Source organism: Panthera tigris, chromosome X (assembly GCF_018350195.1).
Source record: "Panthera tigris isolate Pti1 chromosome X, P.tigris_Pti1_mat1.1, whole genome shotgun sequence".
NCBI lineage: Eukaryota > Metazoa > Chordata > Mammalia > Carnivora > Felidae > Panthera > Panthera tigris.
In genome coordinates, this window is record NC_056677.1 from 110,540,747 (window position 1) to 110,560,416 (window position 19,670).

Here is a 19,670-nt window from a genome sequence, read left to right on the forward strand (position 1 = left end):
TGACAACTCGTGCCTAATTATACCGAGACGTTTACCGGGCAAGATCTGATTCTTGACCACCATGTTGCTTTGTGTGTTTGTCCTTGCTGTTTCCTTTGCCTAGAATGCCCTTCCCCTCCAACTTCCCCTAGTGCAATTCTCTCTCTTGGCTTTATGGCCTAGTTCAAAGGCTCCCAATTCCATGGTGACTAGGCTTACTCCACCTTGACTCATCTCCTTCCATCTCTTGATCACTTTTGCTTGGTCTCCTTTGATGTATCTGCTTCTTTTCCTAACTGTGCCTTGAATATTAAGTGTTAGGGAATTCTGACACTGTGGTCCTGATTGCCTGTATGCACGTGACCTCTCCAAGGCCGTATCTCCCAGGAATTACCCCTTCCGACTTCTTGAGCTAATTCCTGGTCTCATCCACTGGGATGTTACTATCATCTACCAAACTCCACACATCTAATCTGGACTCATCTTCACCCCTGTCCTCTCTCCTCTCTCCAATTTCCTCACTTAAATCCAGAGCTCACCATGTCTTCTGAGCTTCTCAGGCTCGAAATGGTGATACCTTCTTTGATTCAATCCTTCATTGTCACAGACAGATCGGGATTCAGCTCAAGTCTGATGCCCTCCATGAAGGCTGCTCTCTGTGCTCCGGAGTTTTCCACACTCCAAATTTGCCTACACTGCTCAATTGATCTCTTAATCATGAATGGGGCTTATATCCGCATGTAACTGTTTTGTAGGCTAAAAGGAACGAAGTCTTGTTGTTCTTCACTTGAAATAGTTCTCATTTTCATCTCTTCCCACCCTTTGACCCGTTCGCCATCTGGCTCCACACGTCTTCTCGCCTGGTTTGGAGCTATAGCCCCCAAGTGTCCACCTTCCAACAGTGTGCTTCTTCACCCTGCCCCAGTGCTTGTGCCCACCAAGAATGTTCTTCGTCCTCTTCTCTGCCCAGCTAACTCGTCCTCATTTTCTAAGAGTGGGGTCATTGCCCACCTCTACAAGGAAATCTTCCTTGGATCTTGGGTTGGATCTTCCAACCCAGCTAGAGGCTTCTCTTCTCGGGGAGGGCGTGTTGAGTACAGTGGGAGAAAGTGGACTTTGGAGCCAGACAAACCTGGGTTTGAATCTGCGTGACGTTCCTTACTGCATGGCCTCGATTTGTCTGAGCCTCAGTTTCCTCATCTATAAAACCGAGAAACCAATTTTTCTCTTGCAGCCCTATTGTGAGGATTGAATGAGATTATACATATAAGGTGTCTGGCACACGGAAACGACTCTTATTACCGTGTGCGTCTGGAGTCTCTTCCGAGGCTGACTCGTTGCACAACCCCAGGGGGTGTCTCGGTGAAAAGTGCTCCTTGCATTTGTGAAGCACACAGCCCGCACGTGGCGACCCAGGTCTAATGTGTCCAGCATTGAGTTATTTCTGTGTGTTGTGGCGTTTAATCTGGGAATTTCTGAAGAGAGGACGAGGCAGGGAAGCGCTGCTACCTCTTGAGCCTCATTTCTTGCCACTATCAACTGCCCCTCCCCATCATATTGGACTAAACTCCTTGTGGTCTTTCTTTTTTCTTATTTGAGAGAGAGAGAGAGAGAGCAGGAGAGAGGGGCAGAGGGAGAGAGAGAGAATCTTAAGCAGGCTCCACGCTCAGCGCGGAGCCCTATGTGGTGCTCGATCCCATGACCGTGAGATCATGACCTGAGCCGAAATCAAGAGTCAGACAACGCTAAACTGACCGAGCCATCCAGGCGCCCACTACCTGTGGTCTTTGTAATGGTCATAGCTCACATCCGCTGCACAGCTTCTCTCTGAGCTAGAATACTCGTTTCCTCCTGACCAGGCTGCTGGTTTCATTCACCACTGCACACTCAGCACCTATCAGAATGTCTGGAACAGAGGACAAGCTCCATAAACGTCCGTTGGATGAATATGGTGCTTTGGGGGTTATCTGGTTTTCCTCAGAAAGGGGCAGGAGATTTTTAAATGAACAGTTGTGTCTTCAATACCACGACTGCAATGGACTGTGCATCCCCCACGTTCATATGTTGAAATCCTCACCCCCCCAGGGTGCTGGTATTAAGAGGTGGGGCCCTGGGGAAGTGATTCCGTCGTGAGAGTGGGGCCCTCGTGCATGGAATTAGTGCCTTATAAAAGGAATGCCAGAGAGCTCACTCGCTGTCTTTCCATCACGTGAAAACACAACCAGAAGACAGCAGTTTGCAACCTGGAAGAGTGCGTCACCAGGCCTGATCTTGAATTTTTAGCTTCCAGAATCATGAGAAAGAAACGTCTGTTGTTGACAAGCCCTCCAGTCTATGGTACTTGGTTATAGAGGCCTGGACAGATCTAAGACAATGACTGCATTTCTGATGTCTACTCATGTGCTGAATGACTATAATATCATGCCCACTGTGTATAATATCACGTACATGGTGCTAACACTGCTTTCTAATTATTTGTTTGTCTGTTAGTTTATTTATTTACTTATTTATTCATTTATTTGAGAGAGACAGAGAGAAGAGCATGAGTGGGGAAGAGGGGCAGAGGGAGAGAGACACTCCTAAGCGGGCTCCCCACTCAGTGCGGAGTCCGACATGGGGCTCAATCCCATGACCTTGGGATCGTGACCTGAGCTGAAATCAAGAGTCAGATGCTCAACTGACTGAGCCACCCAGGTAGCCCCAACAGTGCCTGCTGCTTAATAGGTATGTGGCCTTGGGCGAGTTTCTTAATCATTCTGTGCTTCTGTTTCCTGTAAAATGGATATAGTAAGAGTACTTCTCTCAAGGTTGTGGTGAAGATTAAATGAGATGCTTCTACTCTCTGGAATGTTCTCTCTCAGATCGTGCCAGGGCTGGCTCCTTCTTCACATCAAGACTCAGGTTAAATGACTCCTCAGAGTCCCTGTCTGCTCTGACCCTTTCTCCAGCTTCTCTCGTATTACCTGGTTTTAAGGTTTTTTTCATGGCATTCGTTGCTATCGCGATGTATCGTTGTTTACTTATTTGTTTATTAGCTGTGTGACCTCAATTTCTCTGAGGCTCAGTTTCAATTCACTGTCTTAGTTCAATGCCTAGAACGGTACCTGAAATGCACTAGCGCTCAGTGGATGTTTGTTGAATGCATTTATTCTCCTTTTCCAAGTATTTGAGAAAGTTAATGGACAGCCAAACCTGGGTGAAAGCTTTCTGATCATGTAAGTCGGGGAATAAAATTCCTTCCAAAGTACTATCAGTCTGTGGCTAAACATAAGATCCAGCCCTTGGCCTCAGGAGCTTACCATCTAGTTGGTGGGAAGTGACTTGAGTAATTCTTAGAACCACTGGTGGTTTATAAATCACCAGGTTGGAATCCGTGCCTCCCCCGAATGAAAAGTGATACGGCCATTGATCAAACTAAGAAAGTGTGCAGTTCGGCGCTAGGGCTGAGTGGTGCAGCGTGTTCAGTGAAATGGGGACACAGAGGGAGGGATTCAGTTGGGGGCCTTCAAGGAGAGCGCAATCATCCCAGTCAGAAGACACCAGGCGTGCATGTTTGTAAAGCGCTTAGAACAGTGTGTGGCCCATAGTAAAAGTTATGTGTGTGTTTCTTAAATAAAAAGAGCTGAACTGATATTTTTATGCCATCAAAATTTTATTTTTTCTTTTAGAAAAAGATATAAAAATATAAGAAAGCTTTATTCATGAAGTTACTATGAGTTGTCCTCTCTCAAAAGCACTCATAAAGGGGATGCCAGAACACTTATTTGTCTGATACTAGAAAATATTATATACTAACGTCATAAAGAGCCTCTACAGGAGACCTCAAACCTGGGGATCACATGGACCCAATCAGATCGTCTGAGTGAAGAGACCAATCCTCAGAAATATTAACAAGCGAAGATGGCTGCATAAGCTGGCCCTCCTGAGCCTCTGCTTGGTGACACGGGGCCTGGGCACCCTCTTCTTCGTTGAACACACAAGGTGGGCAATCGCAGTTGGGCCTCTGGTTGGACTGTGACAAGGTGAACACCTCACCGCATGCCTCACCATTCTGGGTTGTGGTTCCTGTGTCACTGGCTACTTTCGCGGAGCAGGGCCGAGTAAGCCATGGGGACTGCTGGGGAGCTGCACATGACACTGGGATCACCTGCTCAGAAGAGGTAACTTTTGAAACATAGTACAACTCGGTGCTATATAGAACCATATCCTGAGAGATAGCCTTGGCCCTGATGCCACATTCAGTGACACGGTAGGTGAACTGGTACACGTGTGGCTGAACGTGGTTGGCAGGGCAACCCAGGCCCAAGTGTAACTCATGGAAATGAACATATACATCATTATTCAACATGAAGGGGTGTACTGTGACCACGAACCAGTCTGCGGAGCACAGTACAGTCATCGGACTTGGTGCGGAACAGGCCGAAAACACAGAGGTGAGGATGACCATCCCTCCTATCAACTCCAAAACTTTCATCCCTGTAGCTGATCAGGTAACGACTCTCAGGAAACAGGAAGTTGTCTGGTGAGGATTTCTAGAGCATACAAAAACACAAAAGGCAAATCATCTTATTTCCTATTGGAAGTTCAAACACAATCATTTTTTTAAAACAGAAGTATTTTTAAGGCTAAAAGAGTAGAACCTAAATGTTCTCAAAAAAGGAAAAGGGGTAAATATGTGAGGTGATGGACGTGTTCATTAACTTGATTGGGCGAATTCTTTCATGACGCATACGTACGTCAAACCATCATGTGGCACACTTTAAATATCCTATAATTTTATTTGTCAATTATACCTCGATAAAACTGAAAAAAAAAGAAAACAAAGAAAAGGAAAACATTCTTGTGAGAGAGAACTGAATTTTCATTGTCAGAACTCACATGTTGATGGATGACTACAAATGGCTTCTCTAAGTGGTTTTTACCATACTGTTTTGATACAAAACACATATCCCCCATATACAGAATGAGTGTCTACACTGGTCAGCAATGGCATCCTTTTTTGTGTGTAACCCCAACAAAAAAGAAGATGAAATGATTTTTGGGCCACACATTAAATAAGGTGACAGTTTAATTCAAGTTGGCAGCCCCAGTGTCCTCCCATGTACCACAAACGACCCTCCCCCCCATTGCCTTGTTTTTGGTTTAGCAACAAACAGAACTCAATAAAAGCCGGAGAAGAAATTGTGGTTTATTACTGACAACCACATATGGCAATCTCCGCAAGTGGCTCACTTGAATTGAGCCAGTGGATACTTCATAAACTCTAGCAGCAGCGTCATCAATTGTTGCGACCGACGGATTCCCTGATATCTCAGTCAGGCCACGTTGTAAAATCGTGAAATCACAGAAACAAAAAATGCTGCTTTATACTTCATGTAATGATTGACGAGGTATCTCCTGAAATATTCTTTGCGGCCACGGTTTCCACCTCACTGAGTCATAGTCTTTGCTTTACGGTTTTATTTGATTTTCACTAGCTTTTTATTTCTTTTCTTTTCCAATGGGAAGCTCTGCAGCCACTTCCTAGGCCTTTTACCTCCTAAGGAGTGGCAGGTAGAGCAATTCTAAGAACATATGTCTAAAACACAATATCAGAAGGGGAAGACAAGTGAAACACGAAGGAAGGAAGAGGAATATCATCAAATATTGCCCAACCCAGGTCTCATCTTAAAAGTGAAAATGACATAAACCAAACAGAAACAAACCTAAACTTCCGAAGGAAAATGTATATGCACAACTGTAGGGTTTTACGTTTGTTCTTCTCTGATGGGTTAAGTGACCCCTGCATATATGAATTCACCCTTCGACTATTATTTATTGAGTCCTACTATGTGCACAGCATTGTACTAAAAAGCATCCCAAGCCATTTCTACCCTCCTCTTTTCCCCGGCTGCAAAAATGCAACTTTCTCTTCCTTTGATATTGATGAATTTGCTGCATTCTTTGATGGAAACCATGGCATAATGGGCCCACTAGAAAAGTGCACTGGCCTGGATGAAATGCTTTGTTTCAGACACTTGCTCTGATTGGTACGGATTGGGCCTCCCTACCTCTCTCATTAGTGACTTCTCATTCTGTTGGGTGTAAAGAGAAGTCTAAGGGGTCTATCTGGATCCTCCTTTTCCTCTTGGTTTTTTTCTGAAATATCCCTCCTGGGATTGCCTGTTTGTTTCTTGCAAAGCAAAAAACAGAAGCAGCAGCAACAAACAAACAAAAAAACCCTGACCCTCTTGCCCCTCCAAAAAAAACCAAAACAAACAAAATGAAACGGCAACAACAACAAAACACAAGTAAACTCTGATGCCAGCTGGTCTTGGATAATGACTCAACAGTTAAATAAACAAACCCCTTGCTCTGGAATGATGCTTGATATTTGCTGAGATAATCACTCCACCACACTATTCACTACTGTCCTGGGCTGGTGAAGTCCACCCTACCCAGAGCATGTTTTAGGAGTGGCTTTCTCTCCCTCTCTCTCCTCTCTGTGCTTACTATCATCTCATAGCCTGGATCTGTTGGCCCTGAACAAAAACCTCCCCTTTGAGTAGTTCCTGGAATAGGCCAAAGAAACAATCCTTCCATTGCATTTTGGTTGTTCAGACCCAACACTGAGACCCAAGTTCAAGGCCAGGTTCTGGCCCAGGGAGTCCTGCCTTCCATTTCTGCTCCCTTTCTCAAGCATCTTCCCTATCCCTCACCCCCCTCTGCCCTCTCAGGAATAATCCAAAAAGGGTTATAAAAAGCCCAGAGCCTCTGAGAAACAAGACAGTCCCCCCCCACCAAGCAATCATTTTAGGCCACTTCACCTCTACACCCACTTTTGAATGACATTGCACCAAATCGGTCTTGAAAAAAGGGGTTTAGTAACATCACTAAGTTTGGGGGTTCATTTAGTACAAATTTCCAAACTCAGGACAGTCTCTCTTTCCTGTTTTATTTATTTATTTATTTATTTATTTATTTATTTATTTATAGCCAGGAACAGCTTGCCACATGAGGGAAGACATAAATGAAGATGCCCATGTGTGTGACACCATGCCTTTGAGTGCAGATAAAACTTGAAAATGAAGTCAGTGGGACCCACATTCGAGACCCTGCATCTCTGAGGTGGCAGGGAGGAGTGAGGAGGCCGGAAGGAGAGCAGAATGTAGTTGCTAATGAGCTCGCTAACCGATGCCACACTTTGGGAATTGCTCCGTTTTACTGAGTACAGGCATCATCACAACTGGGCACCCTCCCTTCGCAACCCCCCCGCCCCGCCGCTACCTGCCATTCCCAGGAAGGGTAGAGGCTGTGTGTGTGTGTTGGGGGATGGTTATAAGTCATTCACAACACAGTGTGGAATCATCAAATCAACTGGCCTTTCTAACTTCTGAGATGTGCTGGCAGGACGGGATCTTTGGGGCTGTGCACTGCATCCTGGGAGCTGTGGACAGAATCCCATTTAAAGTCTCCAGAAATCTTCAGAGCTAAGGGAGCTGAGGACATGGAAGAAATATATGCAGAGAAGGGAGTGCTCACCTTGGGATTACTGTCCAGCTTCTTGAAGAAGAGGAGGGGGAGGAGGAGGGGGGAGGAGGAGGGGGAGGAGGAGGGGGGAGGAGGAGGGGGAGGAGGAGGGGGAGGAGGAGGGGGAGGAGGAGGGGGGAGGAGGAGGGGGGAGGAGGAGGGGGAGGAGGAGGGGGGGAGGAGGAGGGGGAGGAGGAGGGGGGAGGGGAGGGGGAGGGGGAGGAGGAGGGGGAGGAGGAGGGAGGAGGAGGGGGAGGAGGAGGGGGGAGGAGGAGGGGGAGGCATTGGCAGCTGGGCATTTAGAAAGCAGATCTCAAGGTTTGCGTTACCCTAGCCCCATTTTGACTTGATTGCAAATCATCCCTGTGACATTCCAGAAGCACTGGGCTTAGGTGCATTTGTATAGCCAAGCAGGGCTCAGCTATTGGTACAAGCTGTCCTGAACTGAGCTATAGAGGCGGACAAACCCAGAGCTACTAATGGCACCTGGATGCAAAATGTTTGCTTTCCCTGTAGCTACAGAGCACAGTAGCTTTCTGTTTTTCTAAATGTGGTCTATGCATATATATTTTCCATTAGTTCCTCTGACAGCGTTTTCCTCCTTCCTTTTATTTTTTTCAAGAACTCCCTAATAAGCTTAATTCTTAATAGGTCTCATTCATTCATTCATTCATTCATCTTTTACATTAAAAAAAATCATGAACTGTTTCATTCTGGGAATGTAAACTCTATTTCTTAATGTCTTACAGGAAAGAGACTGAATATTGGCGTGAACACAGAGCATTTTTAATCTCAGGAAGAAAAGATCCTTTTTAAAAGAGACAAAAGTTGCAGTCCAAATTAGTTTTGTGCTGTTTGTGTTTTGTGAAAGCAGACGGGATTTTTGCCCCCCCATCTCCTCTGATGTCGTTAGAGACACATATGAACTCTTTGCATGGGGATTGGGGAGGGGAATTAGCTAAACATTTCCACATCTGGTTTTGGAACGGTTTGGAAAAAGAACTCGCTCCATAGGCTCCTGGAAGCTTTTTGGGTCGACAGTTATTTATTTTTAAAATTCAGTATACTCATGACAGCATAGTTATCAATTGTATATTGTTTTCCCAGAATCTTGTTGTCAAAACAAAAGGAAACAGAGGGGAAAAGGAAACTCCAAAGCAGTATGCAATTATCTCAGGGAAATATAACTGTCAGGGCTTTGATTTGCAGCAAAGTTTGTTCATTCTCTTGCAGCTGATTTGAAGAAAAAAGAATCTGAGTCGGAGCAAAGATTCTTTGACAAAACAAGAACAGAAAAAAGAATCCTAACACTTTGTGAACTCTTTCGCCCAGAAACTCAAATAGTCACATTTTGACTTTGCCCTGCCAGCTACCTCGAGGTTTGGGAGGCTTTTAAAATTGAATTCTTTGGATAAAGCCCAGTTTTAAAGAATTAGTTGCTTCACTGCTCTCAAAGAAAGTGGGGATTGTGATTGTACTAATGATGTTGAAGGTACATTAAAGTGAGTTAGAAAATTAAATAACTACTTTGGTGGAATTTACATTAATTCTAAAGAATCCAGGTCCAGCTCAGTGTTGCAAGCTGGCGAAGCATGGTGTTTAAGTTACCGCACGCTATTCATCATTGTGCGCGGAAGAAGAATTATGAACTGCTAATGCTTAACAATGTCCACCTTCTCAACAGAGGAAAACACCTTGACTCAACCTTAGAAAAGACTTCGTTCAAATTAAATGAAAGAGTAGTCATTAAAAAAGTTTTCACTGATTCTAAGAGTAACTGTAGAAAAGTGGAGAGATACAGAAAACAGAAGAAAACATTTCTTAACCTTCAAAGTAACCATTGTTAAATTTTTGGTTTATATACTTCTGATTTGGGGGAATGTAAATATAAATATAAATATAAATATAAATATAATCCATATATAATATATATATAATCCATATATATAAAATCCACATATATGTATAAAATCCGTATATGTATAAAATCCATATATATATAATCCATATTTATGTATAAAATCCACACATATGTATAATATGTAATGTATATATATGTATGTAAAATCCAAAGTCATTTCTGGAAAAAAAGTCAAGGATTTTTGAAAGCTGTTCTTAATTTTTGACATTGAATTTGAAAGCAATCAAAGCATTATTTTTGTTTGGGCCATCTGGTTTTGTTCTTATAATCTGTTAAGCTATCAAGCATAGTTTAAATGTCATGGTTCATCTCCTGCACAAATAAAGGTTGCGAAATAAGTAAGAGCCCAAGATCTCTTGTAAGAGAAGTTTCTGTTGGGTCACAACTTTAGTTGCTTAAAAGGTGAGGAGTCCAATGTGAAATCAAACCATAATAAGGCTACATAACAAGGGTAAACCATACCCTGACTGCACGTAAGTATTTCCAAATAAATACAGAAAGCTGTACTTTAGTGGAAATTGCAAATATCAGGTCATGGGAACTCCTTCCCTTTCGTGCAGAGAAGCTGAGTTGGTTTAATTTTAAAGTTGAATGAAAGGATGTATTTCATAATTTCCGTACAATGTAAGGAAAATCCCAAAGCCATGCCCCTAATTCAGTTTACGTTTTAATCTAATAATTTATTTGAGTTTGATTTTTCCGAAAAACTACACCCTTTGCCACGAAGTCCCAGCGTCCTTTCTCATTTTACAAGACAAGGTGAGCTCGTGTCTGTGCAGGACTCCCAGCCCACAGCAACGGGGCTGCGTTTGTAACCCATCAGCAGTCTCGGGGGGTCTGCCCAAACCAGATAAAGGCCTGTTCTCCTGAGATGATTTCCGGATGTTACCAACAGAAGGCAGAGGATCGAATCAGATGCTCCTTCAAGGGCCTCACCACCTCTTTGATACACCTGTGTCAATAAATGAGGGCTCTAGATGCCTTCTAGAAATGGTCAGGCACATTCCTCTCTCCCTTTCAAAGTCGGGATTTTGGGGTACAGGTTTTCTTAAAGCGAGGTGCACATATACGGCCCCAGCAGAAGGATGGCTTGAGTCCAGATCAAACCACAGTTGACTTTATAGGTTGCCTGGCTGATTTTTAACTGGCTTGAGCAACATGCATCTTTCCCAAATCCAGAGCTATCTTATGTACGCCCCACCCAAAATGTAGCGACTTGGTGCGTGTGTGCACACCCTGACTGAGGCTGTTCACCATCCCTGGGGCCCTGAACGGGAGCAAAGGTTTAGAAAAAGGTCCTCTGATAGCAAGGCCGACGGTCATTGTTACAGAGCCTATAATTTGGGAGGCATGCTGTATATTGGAGTAGTTGAAGATGTACTGCTCGGTGGCCAGTACGCTGCTGTGGGAAGACCGAATTTCACACATGCATATGCACGCGCACACACACAGAGGACGGATGGACAGACAGACATACGCACTAAGGAGAAAGGAAAGCCCAGACCCGTTCCCTTCTATTGCCCTCATCCCTCCTATTTTTCTCCATTCCTTAATCCTGGGACTGTAAATTCCTTAAGGAACTGGGTATTGGTCTACTACAGTGTCTGGTACATAGTAAGTACTCAGTAAATATTTATTGAATGAATGACCACCAGCCACCTGCCCCTGTGCCTCCTTGCCCGGTCCCTAAGGGCCTGAGTCTGGTTATCGGTTAATCCCCTGCACCACTTCTTCCCCAGACTCCCAGCTGAAGGCCTGGAATAGCAGCAGAGTCTTTCTTGGTAGAGTGCAGGGCCCCTGTCAGAGGTCAAGGGTCAAGGTCCCCAGCCTGCCCACTTGCCTACCTGACTGCCTACTTGGCTTGCTGATGCCAAGGGCTTCACATCTGCTCAGCACAATGGTACCCACTTCCCTCTCAAGGAGCTCTTAGCCAGCCACTCCAGAGAGAGCCAGAACTCCTTATACTACACTCCTCGCCCCCCTGCCACAGTCACTTTCTTCGTTCCTTCTGTCAACCCAAACAACCAGTGTCAGCATGAATGGATTCAGCCACAGAGTCACAGGCTATCCCCACTCTGATGGTCTCGGGCAAGTGAACTAAGTCAACCTCTAGAGAGAAGACAAGGTGCTCTTCTCCTCTGGTCTGGCTTTACATGGGAAGAAAGAAATTCTCAAGCCCCAGCCAGGCCAAGTCCAGGCAACCGAGAGACGGTGTAGTCAGAACGGGAAGCCTCCGGCCTACAAGGTCCTGGGAGAGCCTGCAAGGGGCTTGCTGGAGTCACTGGGTTGACTGAGGCACATGGTCACGGCCCCCTGAAGTTGCCCGTGGAGGGGATTCCGTCCGCCAGAAGGAGGAAGCTAAACCACGGGCTGTGTATCTGTTCCTCCTCAGGGCACATCTACGTGCCCGCTGCCAGACCCGAGCACAGAGGTAGAAATCACAAAACACCAGAGGCTCCTGGGAAATCGGAGGCAAAATGGGTTCAGTCTCCCCTCCCACAAGTTGACCCTGGGCTCACTCTGAGCTAGGCTGGCACCCGCCACTCTGCAACTTCAGACTAAGAGAGAGAGATCCAGGCCAACTTCAGGCTTTGTTTCAGTGTCCCCTAGCCACAGGGCTCCCTAAAATGCTTCGAAGTTGACCCCATCTTCACATATTTTATTGGTAAATATCACTCTCCATTTCTTTTACCCGTACCTTTTATATAACAAAGGTTTGATACTGAGTGTGATAGCCCCTTATCCTAGCAGTCCCAAATCGTTGGGGCAAGGAGTTGGCCTGGCACGTTCTTATGCAACTCATATTTGGTTAAAATATGCAAATAATGTGTAACATTGTGGGTCAGCTATACTTAAAAAACACATTGCAAAAAATATATATACTTAATAGGTTGAACTGGTGTTCATCATTTGTATATCGTAACATATAAGTCATTAAAAATATGTAACATACAGACGTTAAAATAAATACAAAATGCTGACTTATTATATTATTATCCCTGATGATATATACATATATGACATATAATACTATTATGATATGTATTAATGACAAAAAGAAGTCTCCTTTGCCCTGGAAATCTATCATTCCCTTAACAAAGAATAAAGGATCCTCATGACATTTTTCTCAAGGGCCAAGACTTGAAATATATGTATATAATATATGCAAACATATGCATATGTATACACTATATGCCAATATGTATAATATAATATATAACCCCCACCCTTGGTCACTGTCTTTCCTTTTTGAAAAGAGTTTATTTTGAGAGAGAGAGAGAGCACGCACGTGTGCAAGAAGGGGAGAGGCAGAGAGAGAGGGAGAGAGAGAATTCCAAGCAGGCCCCATGCTATCAGCACACAGCCCGTCATGGGGTTTGATCTCATGATCCGTGAGATCATGACCTGAGCTGAAATAGAGTGTCAGATGCTTAACCAAGCAAGCCACCCAGGCACTCCTATCCTCCTTCTTTCTATATGTATCTAATATATATTATATTATATTATATTATATTATATTATATTATATTATATATAGAGAGAGATAGATATATATTTATGGTTGAATTGTGTCTCTCCAAATTCATATTTGAAATGCTAACCCCCAGTACCTCAGAATGTGACCTTATTTGGAAATAGGGTCTTTACAGAAATCATCAAGTTAAAATGAGGTCACTGGGGTGGACCCTAATCCACTATGACTGACGTTCTTACAAAAAAGGGACGTTTGGACACAGGGACCCTGCAGAGGGAAGACAACGTGAAGACACATGGGAGAAGACAGCCACGGGACTGGAGTGAATGAGGCATTTGAAGCCCAAGAATACCCAGAATTGTCGGCAAACATGAGAAACTAGAAGAGGCGAAGGAGGATCCTCTCCTAGAGCCACCAGAGAGAACATGGCCTTTCTGACACTTGATCTTGGGCTTGCGGCTTCCTGAACTGAGAGAGTAAATTCCTGTTGTTTTCAGCCACCTAGTTTGTGGTGCTTTGTACAGCGGCCCTTGCAAACTAATAAATATATTTTCCCAACCAACTGAGCAGACACACATGCTTCCTTCCTGAGATAAGAGCTTGCAACTATGTATGTTCTGACTCTGTGTCTTGCTACAGCCTTAAATTCCATTCGGAATTACAAAGATGGTGAGACAAGGAACAGAGACAACGTGAAGATAAGAGGAGCCAGTCAAAGGGGTGCTGGCGCTGGACGTCTACGGGAGAAACCGAACGGGGTGGGGGGTTAGTGTCATAGCAGGAAGACTTTCTTATTCTAAAAGTTGTCCAAAAGTGAAGGGAGACAGCAGGGATGAAACCAAGCTTTCTTGGTTCTCAGGAGGCATTCAGGTAGAGGCGGGATGGGCACTGGTCAGGATGACTGGAGAGGGCATTCTGTCCTATTGGCAGGCGGGAGATCATAGGGTCTTTAAAGTTCGATTACAGGATGCTGCGTGCGCGTTCCCATGTGTGCATTCATAATATCATCATTCATAGTGTTCAGAATTATGTATCTTAATGTGCTCATAATTAGCATGTATATTATAAACACAGGCATGGGAGAACACACACACACACACACACACACACACACGCACGCACACCCCATGTGTGCATAGGTTATATATATAGGTCCTTTGAGAGTCTCACAATGTCATTGATGCCCAGAGCCTCTAAACCTGACACATGGAAGACTATGGAATACGACCTACCAGGGACTGAGCCCCCAGTCAGGTTTTTATTGTGACTGGGGCTTAAAAGAGGCAGGTGGAAGGGGAGATGGACGGCGGGTCACAGTGTTAAGGAAGATACTCAGAATGAGGCTCACCGCTCTGCTCTAAATGTTGGGGGAGCTGACATGGCCTTTCTATAAGCGGCACGATCTGGGCTCCTGGGTGGCTTAGTCGGTTCAGCGTCCGACTCTTGATTTTGGCTCGGGTCATGATCTCACAGTTCCCAAAATCGAGCCCCGTGTTGTGCTTGGTGCTGACAGTGCTGAGCCTGCTTGGGATTCTCTCTCTCTCTCCCTCTCTCTCTCTGCTCTCTCTCTCTGTCTCTCTCAAAAAAAAAAAAAAAAGTGGCATGATTTCTGAAAGCTCCTCACCAAGGGTTCTTTTTCCAAACTTCTTGCACTGGATTGCAAAGGCTGGGGCTCTGCTCCTTGGAACTACATCCATGGAGGCTCCAGCACAGCTGTAGGGCAAGTGGTCCAGAGTATAAACATTTTCTATTTAACCTAGAAGGGAGGGAGGTAGTCATGGCTTCTTTTCTATACTTATGCTTCTTAGCAATGTTTTAACAATTGCAGAATTCAAAGAATTTTAAAAGTTTGTTTGAACATATAAGGGTCACATATGGCAACAGGTCTCAAACATTTTTCTTTTTTTTTTTTTAGAAAGAGAGAGAGTGGGTGGAAGGGGCAGAGGGAGGGAGGGAGGGAGAGAGAAAGAGAGAGAGAGAATCTCAAGCAGGCTCTATACCAAGCATAGAGCCTGATGCAGGGCTTGATCCCACGACTGTGAGATCATCGCCTGAGCCAAAATCAAGAATCGGACGCTTAGCCAATTGAGCCACCTAGGTGCCCCTCAAACATTTTCTTTAGTTTGGATATCTTTTCTTTGCATAGAAAACCCCCAACAGCGTGTGCTCTCTCCAGTTATCTCCCTAGATCCTTGCAGCTCTCCTGTAAGGTCCCCAAAGACAGGCATTGCATGTTAAAACCGTGGAAATGGGATCCCACAAGGGCAGAAAGCCTTGGCCAAGATCAAGTTTGGCTAAGTAGATTTGGGCCTCAGGCCTTCCCACCAGCCTACCTGGCTTCTCTTCCCCTTTATTCCGTATACAACATTGTATGTTGTATTCATTATGAGTGAACCATTGTGGAAAAGAAGAGAAAGCCCTGGAGTGGCCTGGCCTAGGGACTACTGCACCAAGATACGTGGCGGAGTTCTGCTCCAGTATCTGATGGTGGCCCAGTTACTCAGAAGAGGGAGACACAGCTAACTCCAACTCAGCCGAGGTTGCTGAGCAAACCAAAGCACAGAGGGCATCCAGGAGCAACATCCCAGAGCTGGGAAGAGCCGAGTGAAGCTCTAAGATGGCAAGTGGCAGTGAGGGGCAAGGACCAAGCTTTCTAGAATAGCCCAAGATTCGCAAAAGACAAGAGGAAGGATGGAGTATTCACAGACCGGAGAGGGCAGATCCAGTCAGACACAGCTGAGCGGGTAGTGTGTGCTTCCTTGGCCCCCCTCACTCGGTAAAGTTTTCTTTTCACTCCTGAGTTATGGGAAACAAAGATGGAAACCGAGTCTACCCACTAGACGGGGCCATTCATCAGAGGCAGCTGCCTGACCATAGAAACTAAAATTCTTTTGAAGAAGGAAGGAAGGAAATGAACATTTATTGAAGTTAGAAAACTCACTGAAGACACAGAACCAGTAAGTGGCAAAGACAGGACTGAAAGCGTCTGCGATGCTCACGAAGCTTCCATACCTTTCTTTCTAGTATATGCCAACTCTAAGAAAGTAAACACAGGGAGTGTTGAAAAAAGAGGACGTGAAAAGCGTAGATTGTTTATGGGGATCAGAGTCTAGGGTGATGGGGAGGTGGGGAAATTAATAGCTTTTCAAGCAGGGGAAATGGAGGGGGGAAAAAGGCCATAAACGAGAGACAGAAATTTAGAGGCACTCAGAGAAGATAATTCAAAATCACTGTTTATATTTTATCGCTCCTTATATTTTAGGCTTCTTGAGAACAAGCAGTCATTCCTGATTTCCATGTAACACATTTGTTCCAGAAGCTGCATGTATATCCAGAACATAATGAACTTGAGGATACACAGTATATCCAGGCCCTCCCAATCTATTTTGACAAGGGACATGTATATGGCTTCTGTACAAAGCAACCAAATATGGCAGCCCCAAACTATGAAGAATGGCCTGCAGGCTCACCCAATAAATCTTTCTGAATGGAAAAAGGGTACCACACATTCCCAAAGTCTTACATTTGTTACGGAAGTGGGGAATCACATATTCCCGATTCCGCCCCGAGGACAGAGACTGTGTTTTTTTCTGATTTCATCACGTCTTTAAAAAGAATGCTGGGCTTTATTTACCAAGCCTGGACATTCGTGAATCTCCAGACAGGGCTTGGATGAGAATGGTGGGGGGAGGGGAACAGACAGCCAAATATAGATTCAGTGGGTAATTTTATATCAGTACCATGTTCTACACAACTAGGGCTAGGCAGCCCTGGTGCCCTGACAAAAGGCAGGTTTTCACCAACGTTTTGGTGTTCAAAAAAAAAAAAAAAAAAAAAAAGCCTACTTAGTGAGTATAAAGAAAGCAGTAGGGCTGGGTGCTCTTTATTCCTGGTTGAAGCTACTAGCTGGAGATGTTACAGAAAGGAATTGAGTTTATTTCCCTCAATAATACCATCTGGCATTCTGTCAGACTCTTTATGAAGAATCTTATATTGTTCGAGCCATGCTCTGGCTCATAACAAGAATTGAACAACTGTGGCATCCACCTGTTCCAAATCAAGACTGGGGTATTAAGATCAGCAGTGTTGACCCATTAGAAGGGCCTGACCATTTTGCGTGGAAGGCGAACCTCTCCTAAGCCCAGGGATTAGCATGTTCACATTGGGACAATAACCGAAGCAGGTGCTCATTCTACGGGTGGTTCAGAGTAATTTTTCTGGCTGCCTAGAGGTAGAAGCTGAAATAGAATAAGTCCTCGAGGGCATGACCCCAGACAGGGGATGGGGAGATAAGGGAGATACTCCTTGTTCTTTGCTTTATTGGAAAATGGAAAGAGAATCTCTTGGCACAAAATGGCAGCTTCCCTGGCTCTTCCGGGGCTGTTCTATAGAACAAGGGGGAAAGAGAATGAAGGATTAAAGAAGTATAAAGGATGGTCTTTTTCAAGGGATACGTTCATTTATCAGTATGAGGTACCTTTAGATTCTGAGTCTCTTAGATAAGCAACACTCTCAAAAGGGCCACCTTATCATTATTTATAAAATAAACTGATTTTCAGAGAGGAAGACTTCTCTCTTGTCTCCCTTTTTGAGATTCTGCTTGTGGGAGTTTGTAGACCTGGGGGGGTATTTTTTTTTTAATCAAGTTTTAAGTAGGGGCGCCTGGGTGGTTTAGTCGGTTAAGCGTTCGACTTCGGCTGAGGTCATGATCTCACAGTTTGTGGGTTTAAGCCCCGCGTGGGGCTCTGTGCCAACAGCTCAGAGCCTGGAGCCTCCTTCGGATTCTGTGTCTCCCTCTCTCTCTGCCCCTCCCATGCTCATGCTCTGTCTCTGTCTCTCAACAATAAATACACATTAAAAAATTTAAATCAAGTTTTAAGTAGCATTTATTACTTCTAAATTTAAGAACTTATGGCTTTATTTTGCCACCTTCTTAAGATTCCATGAACCTATAAGGGTGACTGGAAATTTGGTGCTTGTAATGTTCTGGTTCTTAATGCTCCTGTATGGACACATCCCTGGGACCTCAGGTTGGGCTAATTGGATATTGGGGATGGTAAGTGGTCTTGGTGAGGAGGTTACGGAGGAGACAATGACTTAGCTCACCTTATAGAGCACAATTGGGTGAAACTGTTATACGGACAGAAAAGGGGTGAGTAGGAAGTCATTATTTGAAAGTAATGAGGTCCTGGTGGGTTTAAGGCAGGACAGTCATAGTAGCTAAGTGGCTCTGATGTGTCACAGAGACATGGATGAAACTGCCTGGTTTTACTAGCTGTGGAACCTTGGGCATGTTACTTTCTAAGCTTTGTCTTCCTCATTTGTAAAATGAGGATAATAATAATAATAATTCTTCATAGTTTTGTGTGATGATTACATAAGACCATGAGTCTAAAACTGTCTTGTAGAGTTCCTGACATGGGAACACTCAACAAATATTAGCTATTGTTAAAATTATTATTGTTTTTTTTTAAAAATTTAATGTTTATTAATTTTTGAGAGAGAGAGAGAGAGGAAGAGAGAGCGTGAGCGTGGGAGGGGCAGATAGAAAGGGAGACACAGAATCTGAAGCCATCTGCTCAGAGTCTGACACGGGGCTCGAACTCACAAACTGCGAGATCATGACCTGAGCCGAAGTCAGACGCTTAACCGACAGAGCCACCCAGGCGCCACAAACTTACTACTGTTGAATACAGAAACTCAAGCAACTGCATTGAAACAGATTTCCCAGCACATTTTGGAAGCTCCTCAGCTATTTTTGTGCTGAAGTCTAAACCACACCTGAGTTTTTCAAAGGCCTGGGAGTTGGAGATATGGGGCTCTGTCGCTTCCTAGCTGTGTGACCTTGGGCAAGTCACTTCCCCTTCCTGGCTTCAGTTTCCTCATCTAAAACAGGGCCAGTTGTAACAAATACCTTGTGGTCTGGGGGATTGAACGAGGTATGGGAAACTGCACGTATGGGGCCTGGCACAGAGCAAGGGCCCGATAAATGGGAACTATAGAATAGGCTTGGGCAGACGGCCTGGCTACAGGCTTCCTTCCACCCCCCCCCCCCCCGCCGCCGCCACCTCCCTCCACCCCCTTGTTAGTCCCAACGAGAGTGCCATCAATCTGCCACTCTCCTTGGGGGTTGCCGGAAATTCCTGGCACAGATATCTCCTACAGGGATGAATTTTGGATATTCCTCCGTCCACCCCTGTTACCACTGAATTATGGGGGGAGAGAAGGAGAGAAGAACCATTGAGAGGGAGAGGAGAAAACAAACGTCTTCTGTATACTCCTGCCCTGGCGAGCCCAGGCGTATGCCTGAAATAGGTGTTCGGTAAATACTTGAGGAATGTATGTACAAATGAATGAAAAAAGCGAGGTGGCAGGCAGGCATCCGGGAAAGGAGAGAAAGAAATGGCAGGCTCTCCCCGACTCGGCCTGCACACCATCCCTGTCTCGGGGGCCTCCCCTGGTCGTGGACCGTGACCAACCCCGAATCTCTCCTTTCTCTTGCACAGGCTACATGCAATACCCTTCAAGATACCCAGACAGAGGCTTGAGGCTGGATCAGGGCTCCCCACTTTGGGGCTAGGGCCCTTGTGTCTCTCTGCTGTGGGCAGAAAACGGCTTCATTCTCAGACTGGTCTCAGCGAGCTCCTCAAGGGATCTCCAGATACAACCCCTTCCACCATTTTGAGATTCCTTCCTCGTCCCGAGACCACGCAGTCGGGTGCGAAGGGACGGATCCACTGGTCCACTTCCATTTGTCTTTTACACACGGAAGCAACCTGACCACCT

The 19,670-nt window shown here is 45.0% G+C and overlaps 1 protein-coding gene across 1 annotated transcript in view; it reads right to left on the reverse strand.

Moving 5' to 3' along the window:
• Positions 1 to 3,690: 3,690 nt before the first annotated feature.
• PLAC1 (placenta enriched 1) overlaps positions 3,691 to 19,670 on the reverse strand; it is a 177,542-nt gene continuing 161,562 nt past the window's right edge. The window contains exon 3 of the mRNA XM_007093583.3: positions 3,691 to 4,511. Coding sequence (XP_007093645.1) covers positions 3,815 to 4,453 — 639 coding nt within the window. The 5' untranslated portion in view covers positions 4,454 to 4,511 and the 3' untranslated portion in view covers positions 3,691 to 3,814. The remainder of the gene's footprint in view (positions 4,512 to 19,670) is intronic.